Here is a 26239-nt window from a genome sequence, read left to right on the forward strand (position 1 = left end):
AATATATCTCCACCCAATTCAGTATATATGGAGGTTTACTGTATATGACATGAAGAGGTTTAGCCACATGCAAATCTGTATACTGTATTAGTTCCTGAATTCTGAGAGTTGAAGCCACAGAGTGGTAGTTTTGGTGGTCCTTTTCACAAGTGTAGATTGCATCTGCAGAATATCATTAAATCAGATCTAGTATATTTTTAATTTCTTAAATCTCTTTGATAAAAGATGGGCAGTTGTATTCAACATTACTGAACTCTCCAAAATAATTGGAACTAAATATTATTCAAACATTAAGTAATGGCATAATTAGAGTAATTGTAAGTAGCTTACATAACACTGTCGTTTTAGTACCTTAATGGTTATTGTTTCTTAGGCTTTAATTTTCTTACTCTTTAATGCATGTACTATGATAGATGCTACTATACTGTGTGCAGTTAATCAGCCTGTGTCAATGGTGTTTTTTTTTTTTAGTTCTCGAAGTACCACTATCTACGTCTCCCACCCGTGAGTATTTATTCTCAAGTAAGATATTTTTTTTTTTTTTTTTTAAATTAAAGTTCTTTTACTGGGGTTTCTTGTTTTTTACATAATTTTCTATTAATATAGAGTCAATTATTGTATCGCTGTCATAACTTTCATTATTTAACACAGTGGTCCCCAGTCATTTTGTACAATTGAGCCCACATTGCATGCCGAAATGTGTGGCAAGGGTTGCACCTTTCAAACAGAAATGTAAATGTATTTAATTCCTAATCTAATTGCAAAATTAAGATGTAATATAAGAAATGTTGGTTATGGCCTGCATGAAGCCCTTGCATTTGTGCAGTATTCACAAGTTAACACTGTTAAACCTATATAAAAATAATAGTAACTGGTGATACTTAAAGTATATTAATATAAAATTCCTAAATCATATAATCCTTCATGAATGCCCTGAGAGCCATTGATGCAGTCCATGAATATTTCAACTTGATAACCTTCCCACTTAACCATTTTGACAGTGAGTTTTTAGGCATGTTAGGATATATGTATAATGTGCTTTATTTATCTTTGTCTGTCCTTCCCTCTCTCTGTGTAACAGCTTGACTCCTAGTGGATGGATTGCCATGAAATTTTATATTTGGACACTTTAAAAGATGTAGAACCATTCCAAATTTCATTAAAATTGAGCCAATAGAATTTGCCAATTATTTTATTTATTCTAATATATCGCTGTCTAATATAAAAACAGTAAGTCCCCGACATATGTAACAGATATGTACCAGGACTTCTTATGTAAGTCCAGTTTTATGTAACTCGGGAATGACTAATAAAATATTGCTACTATATCCCTGATATGCCAAAATTACAAAAATTGCATAATATCCTCAGAAGTATGAAGAAAAAGTTTTATATAATTTTCAATTATTTTTTTATATATATATATATATATATAAAAACTTTATCTGGGGACAGCAGTGAAGTAGCCGGAGTGACACATAGGAAAATGAAGCAAAACTCGTGTTGTTCTACTGTAAAAACTGATGTTTTTTTATTATGGTTAACTTCATTGGTGCCGATCCCTTCACCACTTCTCGTATTTTGTCTTTGTCCTTCATTACTGTGTTCACTGTTGATCCTGATCAATTTAGATTGATCAGCGATACTTAATGTTTGACCATTTTCATACATCCTTATTATTTTAATTTTCTGATCCAAATCGATCACTTTCCTTTTCTTGGTAGATTTACTACTACTGCTGTCACTTATTCTCTTAGTCGGCACTATGATAATGGGCAAAATGAAATTTTCTGTAAAAAAAACTTCACAGGGTAAAGGCAGAAACACACTATCACCTCACATTTTACTGAGGCACATTTCTGGAGTTCACTACCATAAAACAATTCGCAATTTCTGGTTTTTTGGGCTTTTCTGTTAGTGCAATCTATTATAAACAGATAGTAAGCTTTATTTTATTGCATTTGCAATAATATTCATGCATTAAGAATTTGCAGATAAAGGAACCACTGGGTGACAGTGATCACAATGTACTCATGTGGGAATTACTTAAAGATGTAACTACCATTAAGGCTAAAGGGAAGGGCTTTTGCTTTCGTAAAGGTGACTACAGAGGTCTCAGACAGTTAAATTCTGTACAGTGGAATCAACTGATGATGTTACCATCATTGAATTCTAAATGGGAAGCCTTCAGGGACTTAAATTTGGAGGCTACTAGGTTTTTCATTCCAACTGAAAAATACTGTTCAAGGTTTAGGCCTAAATGGATGTCAGATGAATTAATAAGGCTCGTGGCAGAGAAGAAGAATGTATGGGGTGCATATAAAATATCAAGTGACACAGAAGCCTATGGCAGTATAAACTAGTCTGTACTCAAGTCACAAAGGAGGTTAGGCAGGCGAAGGCAGATTACAAGAAATATTTGGCAAAGAATGTAAAAGAAAAACAGCAAAGAGTTCTTTACTTATGTAAACTCTAGAAGGGAAGGAAAGGGATGAATCAGATTGGACCACTTAACATAGATGGATTGACTATTGATGATCATGCTCAGGTAGCTGATAAACTGAATGCGTATTTTGCATCTACATTCACACATGAGGAGTTATTCAGTGAGGGGAGTGCCAGAAGTTTATCAAATGCTAACAGGGAGTAAGTGTTTTTGTAATAACTGAGAGCAAAGCGGAGGAGAAATTGTTGAAGTTAAACATAGGGAAGGCACCTGAGGTGGATGGGATCTATCCAGTTATATTAAAGGAGGCAGCAAAGGAAGTAAGTAAACCTTTAGCCATAATTATGAGAGCTTCCCTGGACTCAGGAGGTCCCAATGGACTGGAAGTGTGCAAATGTATTGCCAATTCACAAAGGGGGTTCAAAAGGTGACAACTAACTACAGACCTGTTAGTTTAACTTGTGTTCTGGGGAAAATAATAGAATCACTGGTTAAAGCATTGTAGGATCATCTAGACAAAGACTGCAGTAATATTAAGACACAGCATGGGTTTGTTAAAGGTCTTGTCTAACCAATTTGATTGGATACTATGATGTGGTCACAAAGGAACTGAATGCCAAAAATAATTTTGATATCATATACTTGGATTTCAGGAAAGCTTTTGATACTGTTGCACATGGAAGGCTGCTGTACAAATTGGAGAGGTATGGCATTAAGGGTAAGTTTCTACAATGGATAAAGGGATGTTTTAGTTGGAGATGACAGAGTGGTAATCAGTGGACACTGCTCTTCGTGGACAAATGTTTATTAGTGGAATTTCCCAGGGTTTGGCGTTGGGCACATTGTTTTGTATATTTATTAATGATATTGATGAAGGCATATCAGGTTTAATGTCCAAGTTTGCAGATGATACAAAAGTTGGCAGGGTTGTTAAAGACAGTATGCTACTCCAACTGGATCTAGAAGTTGGGAAAATGGGCTGAGAAGTGGCAACTGAAGTTTAACATTGACAGATGCAAAGTACTGCATATGGGTAGCAATAACTGAAGAGAAACGTACCAACTGTGTGGTACTACACTTGGGGAAGTGGAAAGTGAAAAAGACCTGGGGGTAATTATGCAGTCAAATATGAAGTTTGCTGAACAGGGCAGGTCATGGAGTCTTGGCAATGATATATAGGAATTTTGCTAGCAGGGACAGAGAGGTGATTATCCCATTATACAAGGCAATGGTCAGGCCACACCTAGAGAACTGTGTACAGATCTGGAGGTCTCATTTTAGGAAGGATGTAGAGTCGCTAGAAAGAGTACAAAGAAGGGCAACAAGATTGGTGAGGGGAACAAAGGGATGCTCTTACCAAGAAAGGCGTAAGTTCTGCAAATTGCAGCACATGTATAGTAGGCACCTGCGAGGTGATCTGATTGAGGTGTATAAGGCCTTGAATGGATTGAGCAAGCTGAATGCTGATGGGATTCTTCCTCTTGCTCAAAGAACCTGAGGGGGCACAGTTTCAAATTGAGAAAAGATAGTTGTAGAATAGATGTGCAAATTTTCCTAAATCTTCATAAGCTTGCTTTCTTGCATCGTATGCCTATGGTAATGTTAATACCGATAGCTGGAATTCTGTGTAGGTTTTTACATTATTAGGTGAAATGTGTGTCCCCTTAACTGAAATCTTCAGTCATAAAAAAATTTTTCAGAATCTTTTCTTCATTCCTATTTTTTTAAGCTTCATAAACTTGTTACTCCGTATCTCACTTGTGCAATTGTGCATTAAATGTTCATCATTATTGATTGCTTTTTTTTTTTTACTATTTTAAATTTTACAATCCTAAGAAAACAAAGTGAAAAAAAATTACATAAGTCGGGGACTGTGTGTGTCTATACCAAACTTTCATGTTAATGCACATGAAACAATACTTGCATGCACTAGTGTGTAGGCTTTGTGAAGTGAGTTTCTTTATGGAATTTTGAAAAATAACTTTTTATTTAAGTATAAATATTTAAAACATTTTAAGTATGTCTGCTGCTGGTTATACCAAACTATACTTCATAAATGCTTTAAATATTAATTTTTCTTATTCTGACTTGATTACCTTATGGGGTAAAATTTTAATATAGAAAATTATATTAAAAATTAAACTGAAAATCCAAAAATAACTTTTTTTTTTGTTTCAATAACTTCTATTTATATTGCTGATTCAATTTCATTAACTTCTGGATCTGAATTCCAGAAAACCTTCTTTGGGGCTTTAAGTCAATCTTATAGCTCCAGGTCTACAGGCAAAATCTCCTCTTCAGGTTTTAAAAACTATATTGGTGCTCTCACGGGCACTATTTTATATGGCCTTAAAAAAAAACATGCGTACCTATGTGCTTGTTTAAGGTTTAATATAAATTTTAATCATGCACTATAAGATTTGATATAAATTTGTTTTGAAAGACAGTTTAATATTAAGAAAAATCTTATTCAAAACCCATGTCAATGAGGATAGTGAGGTGAATCCTCACTTGTCAACAAGTGAAGGTGAGTTAGATGGGTATACCCAATGCATGTCCTTGCAAGGACAGTGGGCATGAGCTTTAAAGTTTTTTGTAGCTTTTGAGATTGGCAGTGGTTGGTTTCTTTTGAAACTGGTTCCATGCCTTGTTCTTTTTTTTTCTCTTAGTAGCATTACATGTGGAATTACGCCAGCAATTAATGTGTTTGCAAATTTTGTTAGAAGTTTGTGGTATGGTAGTAGTGCAGCTTCTGACATCTGTAATGTGTTTAATGACAACATACATGGATTGATGCTGGATGCATATTCATTCCAGCTTTAGAGAATTTCCATTTAACTCTGCCACTAACTGGTAAATTTCTCCATTTCTCAGAGCTTACACATTATAGGAAAATGGTCACTATTTAATGGGTTGTCTGAAGCTATCCATTTGAAGTCTGGAAATAATTGTGGGTTACCATATAAACTGGTCTATGGCCAAGGTTGAGCCTATGTTAAGCAGTGTGAGATTATGCTTTACAAGAAACTACTCTGTTATGCATCCATCGTTGTCTATCTCTTTAACGATCCCTGTAAGAGGTGCACATTAAAATCTCCCATTGCATGGAAAGGAGATGAAGAGTGTAGGATAAGATCATTTTGTTCATTTGGTGAGCATGTCTGATTTGGTGAAATATATATTGACCACGAGTTAGCGTTATTCCAAGGGCAAGGTATACTGCAACTACTTCTAAAAGGAGTTTGTAGTGGAATATGTCTGGAAGGGATTTTATTGGCAACCAATATAGCTATGCCACCATGTGAACTATGGGTAGTGATCCTGTCATGCCTGTATAGTTTCTAATTGAAAGTGTCACTTGTGGAGAGAAATTGTTTCTTGTAGATACATGCCTACTGGATGGTGCTGTTTTATCAAATTATGAATATTATCAATATTTCTACGTAAACCTCCACGGTTCCATTGAATCAACTGATCCATTATTTAGCTTTAGAAGTAGAAAATGTTTCTGTTTTTAGGGCTTAATCTGTTTATATAGCATTCCAATTTTAGTTTCTCTTTTCTCGGAAATGTGGGTCTTGCAATATCTATATCTTCCTCAGCATGTATTTCTAGTATGCTTTCATCATTGCTCTTGGTGTCATCGATTTCCTTTGCAGTTAGTCTTATGGGTTAGGGTTTTTCAGATTCTCAGTATCCGAATGAGATGGAGTAGTATTTGGTGGTACTGTGACTGGGGTATTATTTGCTTGGTCTGACATGTTCTTTAAGTGACTGCTGCTGACTTGCCAGAACAGCCCAAGCCCAGTTGGAAATGGATGTGGCTGTTGGTATGGATACTTCAGTTTGAATTCCTTCCAGTATATATTTTTGTGTTTCAGCTGCATATTTGCATATTAGCTGTGTATTTGGGTACAATGAGTAAAACCTGTTTCCTTGCTTCTTGGTAAATCACTTTGTGTTCTATTTTATACTTTTGTATTTTCTTTCCTGTTTTCCAGGTTTCACAGACTTTCGAGTAAGCTGGATGGTTACCGTTACAGTTTGGACATACAAGTGTTTCAGCTGTGCAGTCTGTCGGTGTGTGTTCCTTGGATCCACATTTGGGGCACACTGAGTCACCTCTGCACACTATTGAGAATGGCCAAATTTTTGGCACTTGACTTATCCAGCTTTAACTGTAGTTGGGAGAGTTGGTGTAGAGGTCAGTATAACACTGTGTAGGTACAAGATCACAGTCTTTCTTGATTTTAATTCTCTTTGCCTGTACAACTTTCTGTTCTTGTAGCTCTTGGACTAATTCCTCTTCAGAAACATTGTCCTATTCAGACAGGACTCCTTTAGAGGTATTTAGGGTGGCATGTGGAGAACTGTGGCTGAAATACCTGCAAAGTTTGGTATTCTAAGTAGGGCCTCCATGTCTATAGTTCATGGTGTCTACGAGTAAATCTCTAGAGCGGAGTCTTTTCACCATTTTAGGTATCCAGCAGCATTTTAAAGAAATTTCTGAATAAGAAATGGAGAAAGTATACCTATTGGTTGACTTATTTAGGAATATATTATTAGAAACAGTGGTTGGTTCCTTTTTGGATCCTTTCTTTGTCTCTTGGGATGGGATCAGTCAAATTCAGTTTTGTTTATCCTTGAAGATGAACCTCAAGGCTCAAGCAATGGATAACTTCCTTCATGATCTGTGTTATTTCCTTTTAGCCCTTTTCAGATGAACTTTTCTGCCAAGGTTACGGACCCTGCCATGGGGAGGCAGGAGTAGTTCATGGAGTGACCAAGCAAAGATTAGCAGGAGTTATAAAATGAAGAAAGATGACTTTCCTTTCTTGCTCTCAACCTTTGGAATAAGAGTTGCTATTAAATAAAAAGATTTCTTAAGGAGAGGAACATAAAAAAACTACAGTTTGCTTTTGGAAAGCTTGCAGAAATCATTCAGTCACAAAACACTTTGTGCCTGGGGCCTAAGCTTTAGTAAATTGATTTAAGCATTATCAGTTTTGTTAAATACAGCAAAAAGAGGAACAGAAATCATGCAGATCATTTTACATTCTTGTAATGCCAAATAGAAGGCTGAGAGAGTGGATTACTGAGTTGTGAAGCCTCAGTATTTCTGACAACTAACTAAAATAAGTCACTAAGAAAATTGCCTCACTGTTAGAAAAATTACATTGGAGAAAGTTTCAAAAAAAAAAAAGTCAAAAGTTCAGAGAGATTTGAAGAGTTGGGAGAACAGTAAAGGCAACAGATGGATTTGACAGAATAAGGTAAAGAGATTTTAAGCAAAAAATCCTAATGTGGAATCTCCTATTTTTGAATTGGGGCAAATAATTAGGACAACTGAGATCGAGTGGTTGCTGAAGTAACTGATAATTAAAATTCCTAGAAAAAAAGTAAGTATAGCACAGCAGACTGTAAATGGAAAAAGACCTCATTAAGATTGGAACTGAAACCATGTATATTTGTGATATGAATGAGGGAATTTTGGGAGGTTTAGATCTTTTTGAGATAAGTTATTTCTATTTGACTATTTGTGATGCATTCAGTAAAGTAGAAGATGAATAAAAGAAAATTAATATGGCATACACATAGCAAGGATATACACAGCTTGACTTGGCCCTTAACAGTGCATCCTGTATATGCACTGCTGTAATTTCTGTTTACTCACTGGTGTTCAGCCAGGAATACTCATTATCATTTGTGATATTACTATCAAATACAATCTGTCTGCAGATCTGAAAGGTATTATAATAATTAAATCAGTAGAATTGCTTGGATTTTTTTATTACTTGTATTTCATTATAAATAAGTTTTCACTTATTCTGTTTATAATAAATCAATTAAATACAGGGCAAAACTGGACAAGTTGCTTTCTTCCTTAGAGTACTGTGGATAGCCTAGGCAGGAACAGTGACATTCTTGCTGGGCAGAGTTCAGTCCTGTAGACTTTCTAGCTTGTAGCCTGTAAAAACAGTTTAAAAGCTATACTCTCAATGGAAAAGAGTTGGATATTGCCATTCCCCATTATAACCAGGGGGGAGTTGCTTTAGTTCTCTGGAGACTAAACAGATTTCACCACTGGCCTCCAATAAGCAAAGTGGTGATACTGCACTGGGTAGTCACCTACAGTATATCAGGTGGTGTTTCTGACATTTCATGAGGGTAAACTAGGGCTACTAACAGTCCCACTATCATGAAGATGCAAGCAGAGGATTTGGTTATCACAATGCTGGACTTGCCAAAATTCACTCCACTTGATTGATATAGAAGTGGGATGATATTAATGCCATCAACATTTTAGACTCTCGGGTAGAGCCCTAATTATCACACTTGTATAAATTCAGAAAAGCATTGATACCAAGAAAGCTCCAGGACTTAATAGTATTACTTAATTTCTTTTCATAGCCTGTGTTCCTGAGCTTGCACCTCTTTAGTTCTGTCTATATTTTTTTTTTTTATTCCACTGATGTTTTTGATATGCATGAAGTGTCTGTCTTCACTATATTATGTCTGTCCATCCACATGTAATAACTATTCCCAGTTGTATATTGCAGTTAATGGATTTCATGAAAATTTATATTTAGCTCCTTTAGAAATATCAAGCCATCCAATTTTCATTAAAATCAAAATAGAAATCTGGGAATTATTATTATTTTTATTTATTTATTATCATTATTTTTATTTATTTATTATTATTATTTTTTTTCTATACATATCAGACAATCTGAAAACTGGATTTATATTTGTTGCCATGTGCAGAAACTGTTTCTTGATACACACATAACCATTACTTTTTGCTCATGTTTTTGGTTATCAGTTTACTAAAGCAAGAATTATTAGTATATTTGCTTATTATATTAATCACAGCAGTAACTTCGTTATATATTTCAATTGTTACTAAAACCAGGAAGAAATAAGTGCATTATGAATACATTGATAGTATACTATGATTGTTTAATTTATTAAGTCACAGAACCTGAAGTACATGTTAGATTTCATGTGCTGTTAATTATACTGTATAATCACCAGCAAACATTATCCCACCATAATATTTACTCAGTGTACAAAATCTGTAGTGAATATTATGTTGGGAGGTATATGTGGTAAGTAAAACAACTCATGTTATTTGACAATTAATAACTAATTTGTAAAAAGAAAAAATACACTTTACTTCAGAAGTAAAAATCTGATGTGCCTGAAATGTAACACACTGCATTACTAACTTGTTCCTATTGCATGGTAATTTGCACACATCCTGCCAGTTCCTAAAGGATAATTAAAGGGAGAAAAAAAAATCCTGTTTCTTCTAATTATTGTTCAATTGTAATTACTTCTAGTCTTTACAAATTAATGGAGAAATCTCTCAACCACCAACTATTCCAGTATCTTAAACTTCCATCTGATCAGTGATTGCCAGTATGGATTTATCCAGTGTCAGCCCAGTGGAGGTATATTGGCTTGTATTACTCATCTTTGGACAAACTTAAAGGATAGGTTTGAAATTCAAGCAGTTGCTCTTGATATTTCCAAAGGCTTTTGATTTGTTTGACATAAAGGTCTTTTAAACAAGCTCCAATCGTATGGATTGCAATTTGTTTATCACAAATGGGTAACTAACTAGCTTTCACCCTGACCAATTGCTGCAAGTAATGGTAGATGACTACCTTGTAATTTCTCAGCTAATCCCCTGGTCCCCTCAAAATTCAATTCTTCCACTGAATGGAAATCTTATTCAGTTTTACTGATGATAGTACACTACATTAGACTTTTCAGTTTGAGAAACCTTGCCCTGCAAAAACAACTGCAGCTTCTCAAATATCCACCACCAACTCCTTAAATGCTGATTTCCAGGTAATTCTCTGGTGCAGTAAAGAAAATTTGGTTAAATTCAATCCCAAAACTACGTCCTGTTATTTCTTACAAATATTTTTGTAAGGAATAACACTGCACTGAACTTCAAATACATTCAGATTTCTAGATAAGATTGTATGATCTGTGGGATCACCCAGAATTCTAATCTTGACATAAGCACACAAATGCTTCCTGTGCTCTAAGAAAATTTTTTTTTTTTCTTTCTAAATGGGTATTCTGTACAAATCCCAAATAACATTTTTTTTTTTTTAATGAAAATCCCAAACATGAAAAGTATTAGCACCTAGTACCATGCATAGGTTGAAGTTTGAGAAGGCAAGAAGGTAGGGCGCCTCCGTAGCCAGGTGGGAAGGAGCAGCAGTGCGTAGCACACGCTTCTTGATTAGACCGGGGTTCGAGCCTGTCACCACCAAATATGGAGGATGCGGAAAGGTCAGGGAATGACCACTGCATATCCCGGAGCAATATGGCCTTAGTTGCTAATGCTCCTAAAAATCAAAACAACAACAGCAAGAAGATAATTCTTGACACTTGAATTTCTATGGATTGTAATTTTCAGAAAATGCATATGATAAAGGTGTTTGTTTCAGAAAGCAGAAGTTAAAGGGGAAAATGGGGAAGAAATTGGTTCTGCTAGTTTGAAGTTTTTGTTAGTAAAAGGATTCTGACTGGTTGCAGTGTGTATTCAGACTGGTTTGGAAGAGTGGAAATTATGGAAGCCAATTCAGAAGAGCAATGCCTGTGAAGTATCTATAGAAAAACATGCAGCAGAAACTATCTCTATGAGATAGTGGATCTTTGTAATTAATTAACATGACCGCCTTCTTTTGAATAGTCAAAGCCTGAGAGAGGTTTGGGTGCACCATGCCAGATGTGGGAGCAATATTCCATGGTAGGATGGATTTGAGATTTGTAAAAAGTGAGACTTTTTTTTAGAAAAAAGTAATGCCAAGAGCAAAAGAGAAACCCATTTTTTATATGCAGAGGAAGCAGTGTTCATAATGTGCTGAGAGAGAGATTAGAAGTCAGGGTAACCCCCTTATAGAGATGTGATCTTAGTGTCATCGAAGATAAGTATAGAAGCAACAGACTCCTTTTTGTTAGATATAAGACAAAACTGAGTTTTTTTTATAATGATAAGTAACTAAGTAATCTTTGCCCCATTGGAGAATTATCTTTAGATCATTATATAAGGAATTGGTTTTGGATGTTTGAGCTGAAGCTGCTTGTGCAGGTCAAATTTATATTAACAGTAGAGGAAAGGGTTAAATCAAATTTGTCTACTTGATGTTGATGGTTTAACTATTGATGATCCTGCTCAAGATGCTGACAGACTGAATGAGTATTTTGCATCTGCATTCACATATGATGAATTCTTTAGTGAGGGGGATGCCAGAAGTTCATAAAACTAACAGGAAGTGAAATGATTTTGATACCTGAGAGGAAAGTGGAAGAGAAATCTAAGTTAAACATAAAAGAAAAAGGATCTGAGGTGAGGCAGATAGAATCTATTTAGTTATAAGAGGGTAATTCAAAAAATAAGTTACTTGGCCATTGTAGCCCAAGAGACATTTATTGAGGTATGTAACATTATGCAATAGAAAGCCACATACCTTGCACTACTTTTCCACATAATCACAGAGTTGGTGTAAACACTTCTCGGAACTTGCGACTAAATGTTCAATTCCCTGATGATAGAAATCCACTCCTTGGTCATTCAGCCACTGTCGAACTGCTGTTTGCACCTGCTCATCATTTGCAAATCGTTATCCCCCTAGATCTTCTTTCAGCTTGCCGAATATGTGATAGTAAAGGCAAAAGATCGAGACTGTACGGTGGATGTTGCCATACCTCCCATACCATGTTGTGTGGTGTTGTCCTGAATGAAAACACCTTTGCTTAAATTTCCAGGCCTCTTGTTTTTTATGGCTGTTTGCAAAGACCATAATGTTTGGTAGTATGAGGCATCATTAATTGTTGTCTTTTGTCATAAATTCCGTGTAAACAACTTCAGTTTCCATGATCTTTCCTGCTGATGGTGCAACTTTGAATTTCTTCTGCACAGCTGATGTTGTCTCCATTCCATTGACCCTCTCTTCGTTTCTAGGGTGAAATGGTGCACCCACGTTTCATCGCCAGTGATGATACAGCGTAAGAAGTCATGGCCTTCCACAGAATAGCGTTGAAGGGAGGCTAGAGAAGACAAAACGTTGGTTAACCTTTGTGTTAGTCTGTCAGTGAATGAGGAACCCATTGTGCGCACACAATTTACGATGATCAAGATGTTCACGGACAATGGAATGAACACTAACTATCGAAATATCCAACTCCGTTGCCATTTCTGCGATTGTCAATCATCAGTTATTGCGAATCATTTCATCAGCCTGCATCACGTCGTCTGCAGTGGTCAACGTTGATGGCCTTCCTTTTCGATCAGCATCCGTCAGTTCTGTGCGACCACTTTCAAACTGCTGGTACCACTTCACTATGGCTTGACGTGACATTGCCTTTTCCCCATACATTCACATTTCACTTATAAAAATCGTACTGTTCCCTGTACCTCGAACTTGGAGTAACATTCTAGCTGATGTGCCATTATGAATGCTTGCTCCTACAGAACTGTTACCATTACGTCAACGAAACTTCACCTACCAGTGGATGCACGATATGAACTCCATTCTGCGCAGGCACTACATTTGTTGAGTAATATACCAAGAGATGATGGCAGGTGTAATTTATTTTTTGAATACCCCTCGTATTAAGGATGGCAGTGAAGGAGGTAAACAAACCCCTTAACCATAAATATTAAAGCATCTTTTGGATTCAGTGGAGTATCCTGTGGAGTGGAGATGAGAATGTATCCCCAATTCACAAGGTGGGATCAAAGGGTGACGTGGTAATTACAGATCTGTTGGCTTAACTTCTGTTCCAGGTAAAATAATGGAGTCACTGGTGTATTTGTTAATGATATTGGTGAGGATATATCAGGCTTAATGCCCAAGTTTGCATATGATACAAAGGTTGGCAGGGTGGTTAATAACAGTAATGAAGGCATGCTGCTGCAACAAAATCTAGAAAAAATTAGGAAGTTGGACTGAGAAATGGCAATTGAAGTGCAAGTGCAATGTACTGCATATGGTAGCAGTAATTCCATAATGGATCAGTTGGGTGATACCACACTCAGAGTAGTGGAAAATGAAAAAGACTTGGGGGGTACTTGTGCAGTCATGTATCAAGTTCTCTGAGAAGTGCAGACAGACTGCCAGGACAGTTCATGTGGTTTTGTCAAATGATATACAGGAATTTTGCTAGCAGGGGTAAGGAAGTGATTGCCCCATTGTACAAGACTGGTTTATGCCACACCTTGGGTACTGCATACAGGTCTGGAGGCCTTACTTTAGGAAGAATATAGATTTGCTGGAACAGGTGCAGAAAAAGACAAAGAAATTGGTGAGGGAACAAAAGGATGCTCTTGCCAAGAAAGGCTTCACTTCTGCAAATTGCAGCATCTGAAGTCTAGGCACCTGTGAAGTGATCTGATTGAGGTTTTTAAGGCTTTGAATTGCTGCAATCTGCTATTCTTAGCAGTGTGCGCCTTATGTATGCTAATTGTCATGCCCAAAAAGGAGAGTTCAAATATGAAAAAATGTGCATGTCATATGGGTTTTATTTTATGGGTTTCAATCTATTCATAATAGATTGAAAATGTAGTTAGGTGAACAATTGAGTTTTATTATCAATAAAAGGTTATAAATTTTTTTTTTTTTTTTTAACTTCATTTTGGTAGAAGATGGAAAGCACCTTTTTACTATGATGGAGTGGTTGTACCCATTGGAGGATTAATCTGTTTGCAATTATTGTAAATTTGACTTTCCCAGTTGTATACAACTTTTTTTCTTTGCAACATTTTACTATATTGTAGTATTAACAGCTTGCTCAAGTGAAGAGTGTATACAATTTACTTTTTCTGGCCATGCATGAAATTATTATCAAAGTGGTGAAAACAGAGGTTGGAACATGGTTTTTTGGCATTTCTTGTGGTTAGATGGATTGGGCTCTTCAAAGGAAATGCCCTAGATCTGACTTAAAAGCTATTCACAGTGTAATTAGTTTACTGAAACATGAAAAAATATTTCTAAATGAGTTTTACTTTAGTTTTGCATTAATTTAGATTGTAGAAGGAATAACTACGATGTGTGGCATAATTTTCTTATCCATTTGTCTATTCAGCATGTGGAAATGGTACAGAAAGTACATCACAGGTAACCCCAGCAAATGATGCGCTAACTACTGCATCCCCAACAGTTCCTGCTGCTGTGCCCTCAACTAGCCAAGAAGCAGATAAAGAAGTATGTATTTCTTAAGAGTACATTATTCTAGAAGAGAGGTTCCCAAGCATTTTTTAATGTACTACCAAACACACAATTTTTCTACCACTCAGTACTATAAAAGCTGTAAAATATTGCTTTGGTAAGATAAAGGAATTTTCAGAATTAAAACAAAATAGTAGGTAGACAAAACAGGTAGCAATGAAAATGATTCTTATTTTCTTACATTTTCAAACCTCAATGTAACAACATAGTTGAAAAAAGTGGCACGTAAGGATATTTGGTTCTTCTTAATCAACCAAAAATCTTCTATTCAGAGACATTTCTTATACCTTAGCTGCCAGTCCATCATATTTCCAGTCATTGCACATTTTGATCAAGACAAACTTGCAAAACAGGTTTTTTCCTTTCGTTTCATGTTCAAATCACAAACATGATTAATTAAGAGCAGTTACTTATATCAATGTGATATAAATCCTTCCTCAATTTTATAGCAAAAAAAAAAAAAATTGCAGTTCTGATAGTTTGTCCAGTTCTTCCTTGAATTTATCAAACAACCTGTTGGCTGCAACTTGCACATATCATCATCAGCCATTTTCAATCCACTGCAGGATGAAGGCTTTCCAGTTCCTTCTGTTTTGTGCAGTGGCCATCCATTTATTACCCACAAACTCATGAATTTCATCTGCCCATCTCCACTGTTGTATTTTACGTTTCACACAAATTGAGATATAGCTCCTAAGTATGTGACTATTTCCTAAATGCTATCCATCCAAAATTTATTCTTCTCTTGACTTCCATCCACTTATCATTATTACAGCTGACTTGTCCCAGATAAGTATGACTCCACCTTTTCAATTACTTCTTCAATCATTATCCCTTTCTGTGGTATACTTGTTCTCCATTACTTTTGTTTTAGCCATATTCATCTTTAGTCCAAAATCCTTACTAACTCTGCATAACTGATTAAGGATTAACTCTAATTCTTTGGGATCGTGGCTTATGACCACAATGCCATCTGTAAATGGTTTAGGTACTCTCCATTCACATTGACTCCTTTCTGCGACCAGTCTAATCTTCTGAAAGCTTCCTCAAGGGCAGCAGTAAAGAACTTTGGAGATAGTGTCTCCTTGTCGAACTCCTTTCTCAATTTTAAATTTACTACTATCTCTGTCTAGTAAAGGAGGTAGCATTCTCATAAATTTTCTTCAAAATCATAATATATGGGGTATCTATGCCTTGTCTTTCCAGTGCCCGAAACATTGCCTTATGCTGTATGGAGTCAAATGCCTTTTCATAACCCACAAATGCCAGGCATAATGGTGTTTTATATTCATTTGCTTTCTCCATTAGCTGTGACATTATGTGAAGGTGATCCATGATTGAGAATCCTGTCAGAAAGCCAGCTTGCTCTTTCAGTTGATTCTCATCAAGTATTCTTTCTAATCTGTTAGTAATGATCCTTGTGAACAACTTGTAGATGTGGGATAACAAGCTAATTGGTCTATAATTTCAATTTCTGATTTATCTCCTTTCTTATGCAGCAAAACTATGATTGCATTATTCCACTCCTTAGGCATCTAATGCATTTTGTGAAGATTCTTGCCAGTTTTTCGTCATCCTTCCTCCCAATTTTAACAAATCTACAGTAACTTCATCTTCCCCCGGGGCTTTCTGATTCTTCATTTTCTTCAATGCATGTTCTACCTCATCATAAAGGATATTAGGTATGTTGTATGTGTTACTAATTTGTGGTCCATCTTGCAATCAGTGGGGAACTGCTGGCATCATTCCCTCGCTCCTTGTATAACTCTTTATAGTAGTTTTCTGCTATTTGAATTATGCCTTCTCTGTTATTCATAAGTACACCATCACTATTTTTCAGTATCATTTGTCTTTCTGTATTACTCCTCATGGCTCTGATTTAAATACTTTGTTTCTCCCATAATGCTTGTTCTACTTTTCTTGTGTTAACTTTTCTTATGTCCTCTCAGTCTCTTTCTAATGGCTTTGCATAACTTAGTTTGCTCAATTTTCTCCCTGTCAGTGTTTTTCTTGCTCTTCATTTGTCGTCTTTGGTTCATCATGACAAGTGTTTCTTGACTGATTTTTTTTCTTCTTTGGATTTCTTTTTACCTATAGGTTTCTTGGGCTTCACTTTCAGAAAGTTGTGATATTCCTCGTCGATATCTTGGTCCTGAGCAGTCTGCAGAAGCTCAAACTTGTTAAGTTTGAACAAGTTTTCTTGCACATCTATCCTGCAACAATCCTCCATTTTAAATTTGTCCCCTTAATACCACAGTCAGATCTCACAAGTGCTTAGTCTCCAGATGCTGCAATTTGCAGAAGTAAAGCCTTTCCTGGTAAGAACACCCTTTTGTTCCCATCACTAATCTTATTGCTCTTCTCCGCACCCATTACAACAGATCCACATCCTTCCTAAAATGACGCGTCCTGACCTGTACGCCATACTCAAGATGCAGCTAATCATTATTGCCTTATACAATGGAATAATCACCTCATTATCTCTGGAAAAATTCCTGTATATCATTAACAAAACATGAGTGGCCCTGGGAGTCTCTCTGCACTTGCTCAGAAAACTTCATTTGATATGCAGCACAATTAGTCCCAGATCTCTTTCATTCTTTCCAAGTGTTTCATTTTTGGATACACTGGGTCTGGAATTACTCCAATCTATATGCAGTACCTTGCATTTCTCAATGTTAAAGTTGATTTGCCACTTCTCAGCTCATCTGTAATGCTTAATTTTTCCAAATCTTGTTGCAGTAGTTTACTCTGATTACTGTCGTTAGCCAATCTTGGGCTCGATTAATGATACTGATGTGCCTTCATCAGTATCATTAATAAATATAGAAAACAACAATGGACCAGCACTGGAACAATGGAGAACTACACATTAGTCCAAGAACAGCAGTGTCCATTGATATTGGAATCTTCTCCCACTCAACCATCCCTTTATCCATGGCAGTAACTTTCCTTTAATACTGCACTGCTCCAATATGTATAGTAGTGTTTTATGTGCAGCTGTATCAAAAGGGTTCCTGAACTGTATAGGATGTCAAATTTTTGCATCCATTTCCTTTGTTTTACTGTGTCATAGTATCCAATCAGATTCATCAGACAAAATTGCCCCTTAACAAATTCATGATCTGACTGCAATATAACTGTACTCCTGTCTAGATGGTCCTGCATTACTTCTTTAACTAGTGATTCCATTATTTTTCCTACAACAGATCTGTAATTATTCACATCATCCTTTGCTGAATTGGGGATACATTCACATATTTCCAGTCCATAGGGGTCTCCCATGAATCCAAGGATGCTTTCATATTTATAGCTAAAGGTTTGCTTACCTCTTTTGCTGCCTCTTTTAATATAATTGGACAGATCTTGTCTACCACAGTTGCTTTTTTTATGTTTAGCTTCAACAATTTCTCTTCTAGTTTCCTCTCAGTTATCACAATTGTTTGGCTCCCTCTTAGTCTTAGAAGTTGATACACTTCTGACATTCCTATCCCTAAAAAAAATTCCTTGTGTGAATGTAGGTGCAGAATATATATTCAGTTTGTCAGCAAAAAAACTGAGCAGAATCATCATCAGTTGAACCATTCATATTTAGAGGGAAAATGTGATCCATCCCCATCATTCTAGTGTTTACATTAGTAAAGTTTTTTTTTTTTTTTTTTTTTTTCATTCTCTTCCAAAGAATCTTGTAATCTGTCTTAGCTTTTCTAACATCCTCTGTGACTTGATTGCAAACTAATTTATATCTACTATAGACTTCCCTGAAACCATTTTTCTTCTCTGCCACATGAGTCTAACAGTTAATTTGACATATATTTAGGTCTAAGCCTTGAGCACTCTTGTTTGGAAGAAAAAGCCTGTTTGTTTTTAGTTACTTCCATGAATGTTTCCCATTTGGAATTTACTTTTGGTACCTTCAGTTGGTCCCACTCCATAGAACTTAAAACTGTGAGATCACTGTAGTCACCTTTATGAAAGGAATAGCCCTTCCCTCTGCTCTGGACAGTAGTTCACATCTTTAGGTTAATCCCACATCAATATGCTCTGATCACTACCACATAGTGATTCTTTTATTTGCAGATTCTCAATGCATGAAGATCATTGCCAATAATATCAGATTAAGAGTATTGTCTACACCAGCTTGTTCTTGATCTCATTGCCTCTCTAACAGGCTGGAGTAGAAAACAGTCATCTGGTAAATCTACAGACATCTTACTGGTGTGTAAGTAACCAATCCACAAGTTCCAATCTGGAAAGTTAGTTCCCCATTATAAGACATTTACTGGAGCATTCCATATATCTGTAGAGTTTAGTCATACTCATGACAGTTATTATGTATAGAGCACACTTACTCTCATCTTCATTAAGAGCATAATTCCTCTCCATCCTTGTCTTGTTTTTCCTTTCTGTTGATTCCCATATCTTCACAATGTCTACATTTCATGACTTGACAAGTATTTAGAGAATTTGTCAAATTTATTTATTATGCTCCTAGCAGTAGTGTACACAGAAGTATACATGAACCTATTTTTTACCCTTAGTAACCTTAATCGAATCCATGTTTTTTATTCCATGAGGACCCAAACAAGCCTTGAAATCCCCAATACCTTGCTTTCCAGGCTGCTGCATGTTCCAGTAGTAGCAGTACAAGAATCACATTACTAATAACATATTCTAAATAATTCATTCACTGTAGAAGAACATTTTTCTCATTTTTGCTTGGATTTATATTAATTTCATTTGCAGAACTCTCTAGTAAAGCAGTGTCATCTTGAGAGAATTTTCTTAAGATTTCTTTAACAAGTTATCCATACCTTATGTAAAATAGCAGGTATGAATTAAATTTATGCTCTATAATGTATTCAAAGATTGAAAAAAAAAAAAAAAAAAAAAAAATCATTCAAGTGATAGTACGTTTACACACATGCAGTATAGCCGAAATAGATAGTAAAATAACATCTACCATCTACATAGGAACAACAACAGATAGTACGGTCCTGCTTGTGCAGTTTCCTGGGTAAATACTGGATTAAACTGTCACTTTCCAGTGTTTGGGAACCACTGTTCTAGAGGAGCTTTTAAAAAAATTAAGCAGCAACACTAATTATAAATAATTTCAATGATTTTGTGAATTCACCTCATCCTAAGCAAAGATAAACAAAAACCTTTTTGGGATTAAACAGCTCAGTTTTATATTAAGATAGAGGGAAATGTTGTAACTCTCACTGCTTGGTGTAGTGCTGTTTGCCTAAAGGCAAACAACACTGCACAAAATAGTGAGCATTTGGCATGCTTTGTATCTAATTTTCATTTTATATTCTTTAGAGCACTACTAGCCAAGATAGTTCAGAAGCTGATACCAGTGCACCATGTTCAAATGACAGTATGGGATCAGATTTAGCCAGTCAAGATGATGATCCACAACAGAAGGATAAGAAAAAGAAAAATAGATGCAACATGTGCCGAAAAAAGGTTGGATTAACTGGTAAGCAGGGGTTGGGAGGGGAAAGTGCATATGTGCGCGTACACACGTGCTGTTATGAAACATTCTTAAAGTTAGCAATTTTTGTTAACCCAGAAGTGGCATCCTATCTCCTCACAGGACCAGCTGGGAAATATTTGTTGGCAACTCGTTAGTTGGGTATTAGTAGTTATTTTGTGTACCTTCCTATTAGTGTATTTAGTCTTGTATTTGCTGCAGTTGGGACTAATTTATATTATTTTTCACTTTGTATAAACTGATCTCCTGTGAGACTGCTAAACCCTTTGTTACCCCCATTGTGGCTTGCTGCATATGTAGTTCAATGGTAGTGGAACATGTTCTTTTGTCACAATGCTGAGTTACAAATTTGTTTTATGTTTGAATTTTTACATTAAAAAGGATCTTTTTGTTTTTTATTATTATTATTATACAAATATCTAATTTTCTAATGCAGTAAATAGGTAGCCACACATGAATGGTTCCCCCTGCAGATCTGAACCACGATTTTTAAACTCAGTTTTAAAAACAGTTGTCAGTAAGAACACTGAAAATCAAATTTATTATTTTTTTATAGTAGTTTTATTAGTGATTTTTATCCTGCAGATCTGGACTATGGCAGTCCAGGTCTACAGGAAAAACTGCACATGTGTAGCCATATGTCACATGAACTTTGAAAAGAATAGAGGTAAATTATTTTAGTTTATTAATAAACTTTATTTCATTAAAACTAACAAGTATTTCTACTGGCCAAAAAACAGTATTTTAAAAAGTTGAATTATTATTATTAAAAAATTACAAATAATAAATATTTCGATTTGTTGATGAAAGATCAAGCATTAGTATAAGCACAATTCAAAATGTTAAATACTTTTTATCTCATCTCAAAACTTAAGGTTGAAATTTGTCTCCTGTAGTGCAACTTCAATACCTAGCCATATGCTGGGTTAAAAATATATTTTATCATTTTTAAGTACATCTATAAATCCTTAGTCTTTAAACTGTTAATATTTAAAATCTTCTAGATACACATATGGAAATCTTGGATCTGTTCCATTTCAACCCAAAACATTGTGCTAACTTACAGTATGCAGCAGAAAGGTTACATTGAAAGTACCGCAAAAATGTATATTCTATAAAGTACAGAATTTTGTGTAGTTTGAATTCCATCACACAGTGCAAATGACATGTCATTAGATGCCTCTTTGCATCATATGCTATGACCCATCCATGGAGAATTTAGGTACTCTCCATTCACATTGACTCCTTTCTGTGACCAGTCTAATCTTCTGAAAGCTTCCTCAAGGGCAGCAGTAAACAACTTTGGAGATATTGTCTCCTTGTCAAAATCAATTTTAAATTTGCTACTGTCTTTGCCTAGTCCAGGGGTGGCCAACAAGTCAATCACGGTTTTAATTTTTGTCGATCACGACGAATTTTAAAAAAATATATATAAAAAGATCTGTTGCACCATATGGCTAAATAGTAATAATAATAAATAGATTAGTCAAAATCTAAATGTTGTTGTTATTATTATGTGCCCCACTGCATATGCTTATTAAAATCCATTGAACCACATGACTACTCTTGTCTAGTGAAAATTGACTCAGATATGTTGTTGAGAGCATGCGTATGTGTCAGATTCTTATTTAGCTTACTTAATATTAATAACTGGGCAGTACTTTATGTTAATTTAATACTCTTTGATTTAAAACAAATACAACGAAAAAGAGTAAAACTTATCATTTTCATCAAGAGTGGGAAGTAGAATACATTTTGTAATAATAAATGAAAAATGTTATTTGATTTGCAATGCTTCCGTGACTATACCCAAAAAAAGGGAAATTTAGAAAGGCACTTTAACGCACTCAATGGTAAATACCAATCAGATTTTTGCCGAATAGTGACCTTTAGAAAAAATAAAATTAGAATTTAAATCCAGATTATTTGCGCAACAAAATTCTTCATGACACCTAATTTACAATCTAAAGCAGTAACTGTAGTATCATTTAAAGTGAGTCATCTTCTTGGAAAAAAATGCAAACCATTTTCTGATGGTCAATTCATCAAAGACTCATTATTTAGAAATAACAGATTCTCTTTTTGATTATTTTAAGAACAAAAATGAAATTTAAAAGTGCTCTTCAAGATCTGCAATTATCTTGAAATACTGTGATGCGACCCATTGAAAAAAAATGAGTAAAAATGTGAGCGAACAATTGCATACTCCTATTGATAATTGTGTGTCCTTTTCTTTACAACTGGATGGCTACAGATGTCAGTGATACAGCTCAATTGCTGTTTTTGATGATTATGCGTCTAGAGAAGAACTGCTGGGTATGGTTTCATTAAAAGAAAGAACTAGGTCTTGATATATTTAACGCATTCAAAACTTTTATTGAAATAATTAATTACCACTGTTTAAGCTCATATCAATAACAGCTGGAGCTAAAGCAATAACACGGCATCTTAACGGATTCGTTGCGTTGTGCCAAAAGGATGATGAATTCCCAAATTTTTTTGAGGTAACACTGTATCATCCACCAAACAAGTGTTAGCCAGCAAAAGATTAAATACTAAGTGTTATGGATATAGCTTTAAAAATCATGAATTCCTAGCTTCCCTAATAAACCCAGCTACTAACTACTAACTTAATTCACAAATAAAAATTAATGTGATGTAGTGAATTCTGGCAGTTGCTGTTGCCTATTCCAGTATTTCCTAACACCATTAACTTCAATTTAGTTAAGTAAAGTTGATTTTAAGTTTCATTTCTGGAGTCTTGGTTGTATAAGGCACACAGTAAACCCAAAAAAGTGAAGCAACAATCAGGTTTATTCCATCTGTTTGGTGAATAGGGATATTGTTATATGTAAGCAGATTAGTATTGTCAAAGCTCTCTTCTATTCAGAATATCAGTTCTGATAATTAAACAATTCCTTGGTGGGTGTGTGTGTGTGTGTGTGTGTGTGTGTGTGTGTGTGTGTGTGTGTGTGTGTGTGTGTGTGTGTGTGTTTGTTATCTTTTGCTGTTCAGATAAGAACATAATGTATGGGAGTTAAATTGTAATAACATAAATTAAATTTTATATTTCATTTGTCCCTATGACTAGCATTTTTTTTAGTAATATGCACTAAAGTTTTGGACTGAATTTAAATCAACCATACTTTTTAGAAATAATAAAATAAATATTGAAATAGTTAAGGCAGCACAGCTGTTTGAAGTTAAATTAATGGCAATTATTCTCTTTTTGTGTTTTAATAGGATTCCCTTGTCGCTGTGGGGGATTATTTTGCAGTTTGCACAGATATTCCAATGAGCATAACTGCACATTTGATTATAAGGAACTGGGTGCCCAAGAGATTAGGAAAAATAATCCTCTAGTTGTTGGGGAAAAGATTCAGAAGATATGAAACAAATATGTTCTAGGGGAAGGGGGAGTGTTTTTAATTTCTGATACCTTTATTAGTGTTCAAATTCATCCAGATGAAGGAGACCTAAGAACTGTATTTTAAGATATAAGTATAGAATTTTTTCTGTTCTGTATGTTGCAGATAGTCAGCCATTGAATGTGACTTGTCTTCATTTAGTTAACCAAAATAAATGAACACTTTTTCTAACATAGTACTTTTTTTCCCCTTCAGCAGCTTGTAAACAAATACCTATGCACAGTACATTGACAGAAGTAATGTAGGAAGAAAAGTTTCTCAAACTATTTTCTAACCTGAAAATTTTACCTAAAAATTTTACATGTACAGGTCTGAGTTCAGTAGTGGAGTTCTAGTGTCAGAATTGAAGTGTTTCAAATTGTGAAGTGTTCTTAAGTGATTGCATCAAAGATTTTTTGCTGTTGAACAACCTCCAGAAGTTAATGCTAAAATGTGTAAAAGCAATAGGTTGTTCACAAGAGACTGTTTATACATTGTATGCCATGTTAGATATTAGTGAAATCTACTCTGCACTGTGGGCTTTTAGCTTAAATTCTCTGCTGTTCTCTAGCATAGAACTAAAGCTTAATTGAGAAGTGTTAATTGGGTGTTTTGAGATACTGTTTTGTATCTAGTGCAGACGAATGATTAGAATAAAGTTGTATTATTACTATGTAACTTGTAAATGTTTGAATGAAGAAAAAAAAAATCATTATGGCCTTAAACTTTATGCTAAATGTAGGACTTTCCAGAATTGATTTTATAGGCTATTAAATTATAACAATTTTGCCTTGATTTTTCTTTTAAAATGCATATTTTGCCACAATGTAAAATTTAGAGTTGGAAATATTTTAAATTATTGAAACGGTTTCTGTTGTGTAAAATGAATACTTCTCAGTATATTCAGTACCTAAGTGTACTAGTGAGAAGCTTGAAGAACCTTGTTGCAGTTGTGTATGTTTGAAGATGCATATTGTGTACTAAGTTTAGTTTGTGTGCTTTCTCATTCTAATTACTTATATGAAGGCAGAAGTTATTATATGAAGACCAGAGGATGAAAATTGTTTGTATCTTTGAAGGCTGTCCACCTGTCCAGTTCCTTCAGCAGATATTGCCTGATCATTTGAACATTACAAAGGAAAGTAACTTGTCCTGCAGAAACTGAAGAGAAGGAAAAAAAAAAAAAAAAAATTTTTTTTCCCTACCCCCAATAAATAACTCCCCAAGCAGAATAGATATAGTTATTCTGGGAGGGACAAAAAAATCCAATTAATGCTGCTACTACTACTGCTGCTTTATTTTTGCCTTGCAAATGTCAAATGTGTATGGCAAGGACATAGTTAGATTTCTGAATCTCTTAAAGTCCTCTTAGCTCATAACCAAGAGTCTAAGGTTTTCTCTTTCTCTGACATCATTAAAGAAATCTTATTTACTGACAGTGTTATTATAGAAGGGAAAAATTTAAATACTCCTATTCTTAAATTTCATGTTAATATAGAGCTATAAAAGGTTTCTTGCAAATCAAAGAAATTTTTATGCTATTGCATGATGCTTTTAATTTTGTTGGTACTTTTGCATTATGTTCCAGTAATTAATGTTTAATTCACCTGTTATAAATGGACTAAAACTTGAAGCAGAAGTATCAACCTGAAAAGTATGGGTGCTCGAGTACCTCTAAGTTTTAAATTGCTGTGTACCACTTATAAGTTAAGCTAAGAGAATGCAAGACTAGTTAAGCAGGCAGAGCATTTCCATATGCTTCTCAACTTCATTATCCTGTGCACATGTAGTGATCAGTTAAAGTATTTATGAAAGTCAACGTAAGTACTGCATCTTGAAAGTTTTGCAGTCTTGCATTCATCTGCTTTGCTAATAGACCATTTTCATCTGGTCTATATTTCAGTGGGTGGTAACTGTGCACAGTATGTATATTTCTCTTGTACAAAACAATAAAGTTTAAACTACTCCTATGTTCTATTTCTTATATAATTACTATACACCTTAAATTCCACCTTTATTTTTTTTTAATGGGATCTATTTCATAAAGGTTAAATAAAAAATCTGAAAAGAAATGAGGCTACTGACAAGTAGAATAATTAGCATAATTTATCTAGGGATATGCTTAATTTGATATTGTAATTTCCCAATATATGATATAATTTGGTATTTTATTTCATTAGTTTATTACAGCCTAAATCTGCTGTATGTCAGTAACCTTAAAGGGATTGTCAACAGAACTTAAAACAAAATGATTAGCATTGCAATAACAATGAGCAAGTTTTTTGTTTCACCTTAATTACTAAGTTCAAAATTTAGTTAACTTGAAACACTTCCTTTATGACATTTACACCAAATATGTTATAGGTTCACCTGGGAAGATGGTCCCCTGTTTTTATAGTACATTTCACTATCCTGGATAAACAAGACTCAAACTAGGCACATGTGCAGATACCACAATGCTGGTATGTCAATTTGTGGTAATAGCTTACCACATACAATGTCTAGTGATGTTACCATGAAAAAGAAGCATAACAGTACACTACCCCTGGCAACCCAAAGGTCGTGGGCTTGGATCAAAGTACTGCAAAAAAACCTTGGGAGGTGCGGCCACAGAAGCCGATGCGCCAACAACTAC

At 35.0% G+C, this 26239-nt stretch overlaps 1 protein-coding gene across 7 annotated transcripts in view; it reads left to right on the top strand.

The window, feature by feature from the left end:
* Positions 1 to 25572, top strand: part of drn (zinc finger AN1-type doctor no) — a 112516-nt gene extending 86944 nt beyond the window's left edge. For 4 of the 7 annotated variants that reach the window (XM_090381500.1, XM_090381499.1, XM_090381502.1 and 1 more), the window contains 4 exons: positions 472 to 522; positions 14555 to 14673; positions 20023 to 20182; positions 23441 to 25572. In XM_090381500.1, the coding sequence (XP_090237626.1) occupies positions 472 to 522; positions 14555 to 14673; positions 20023 to 20182; positions 23441 to 23589 (479 nt within the window). In that variant the 3' untranslated portion in view covers positions 23590 to 25572. Of the gene's footprint in view, positions 1 to 471; positions 523 to 6476; positions 6651 to 14554; positions 14674 to 20022; positions 20183 to 23440 lie in introns of those variants that run through there. The other 3 variants (XM_090381503.1, XM_090381505.1, XM_090381504.1) reach the window with 3 other exon arrangements.
* The last annotated feature ends 667 nt before the right edge of the window (positions 25573 to 26239 follow it).

The sequence above is a fragment of the Mastigoproctus giganteus genome, chromosome 9 (assembly GCF_048544385.1).
Source record: "Mastigoproctus giganteus isolate SK-2022 chromosome 9, ASM4854438v1, whole genome shotgun sequence".
Classification (NCBI taxonomy): domain Eukaryota; kingdom Metazoa; phylum Arthropoda; class Arachnida; order Uropygi; family Thelyphonidae; genus Mastigoproctus; species Mastigoproctus giganteus.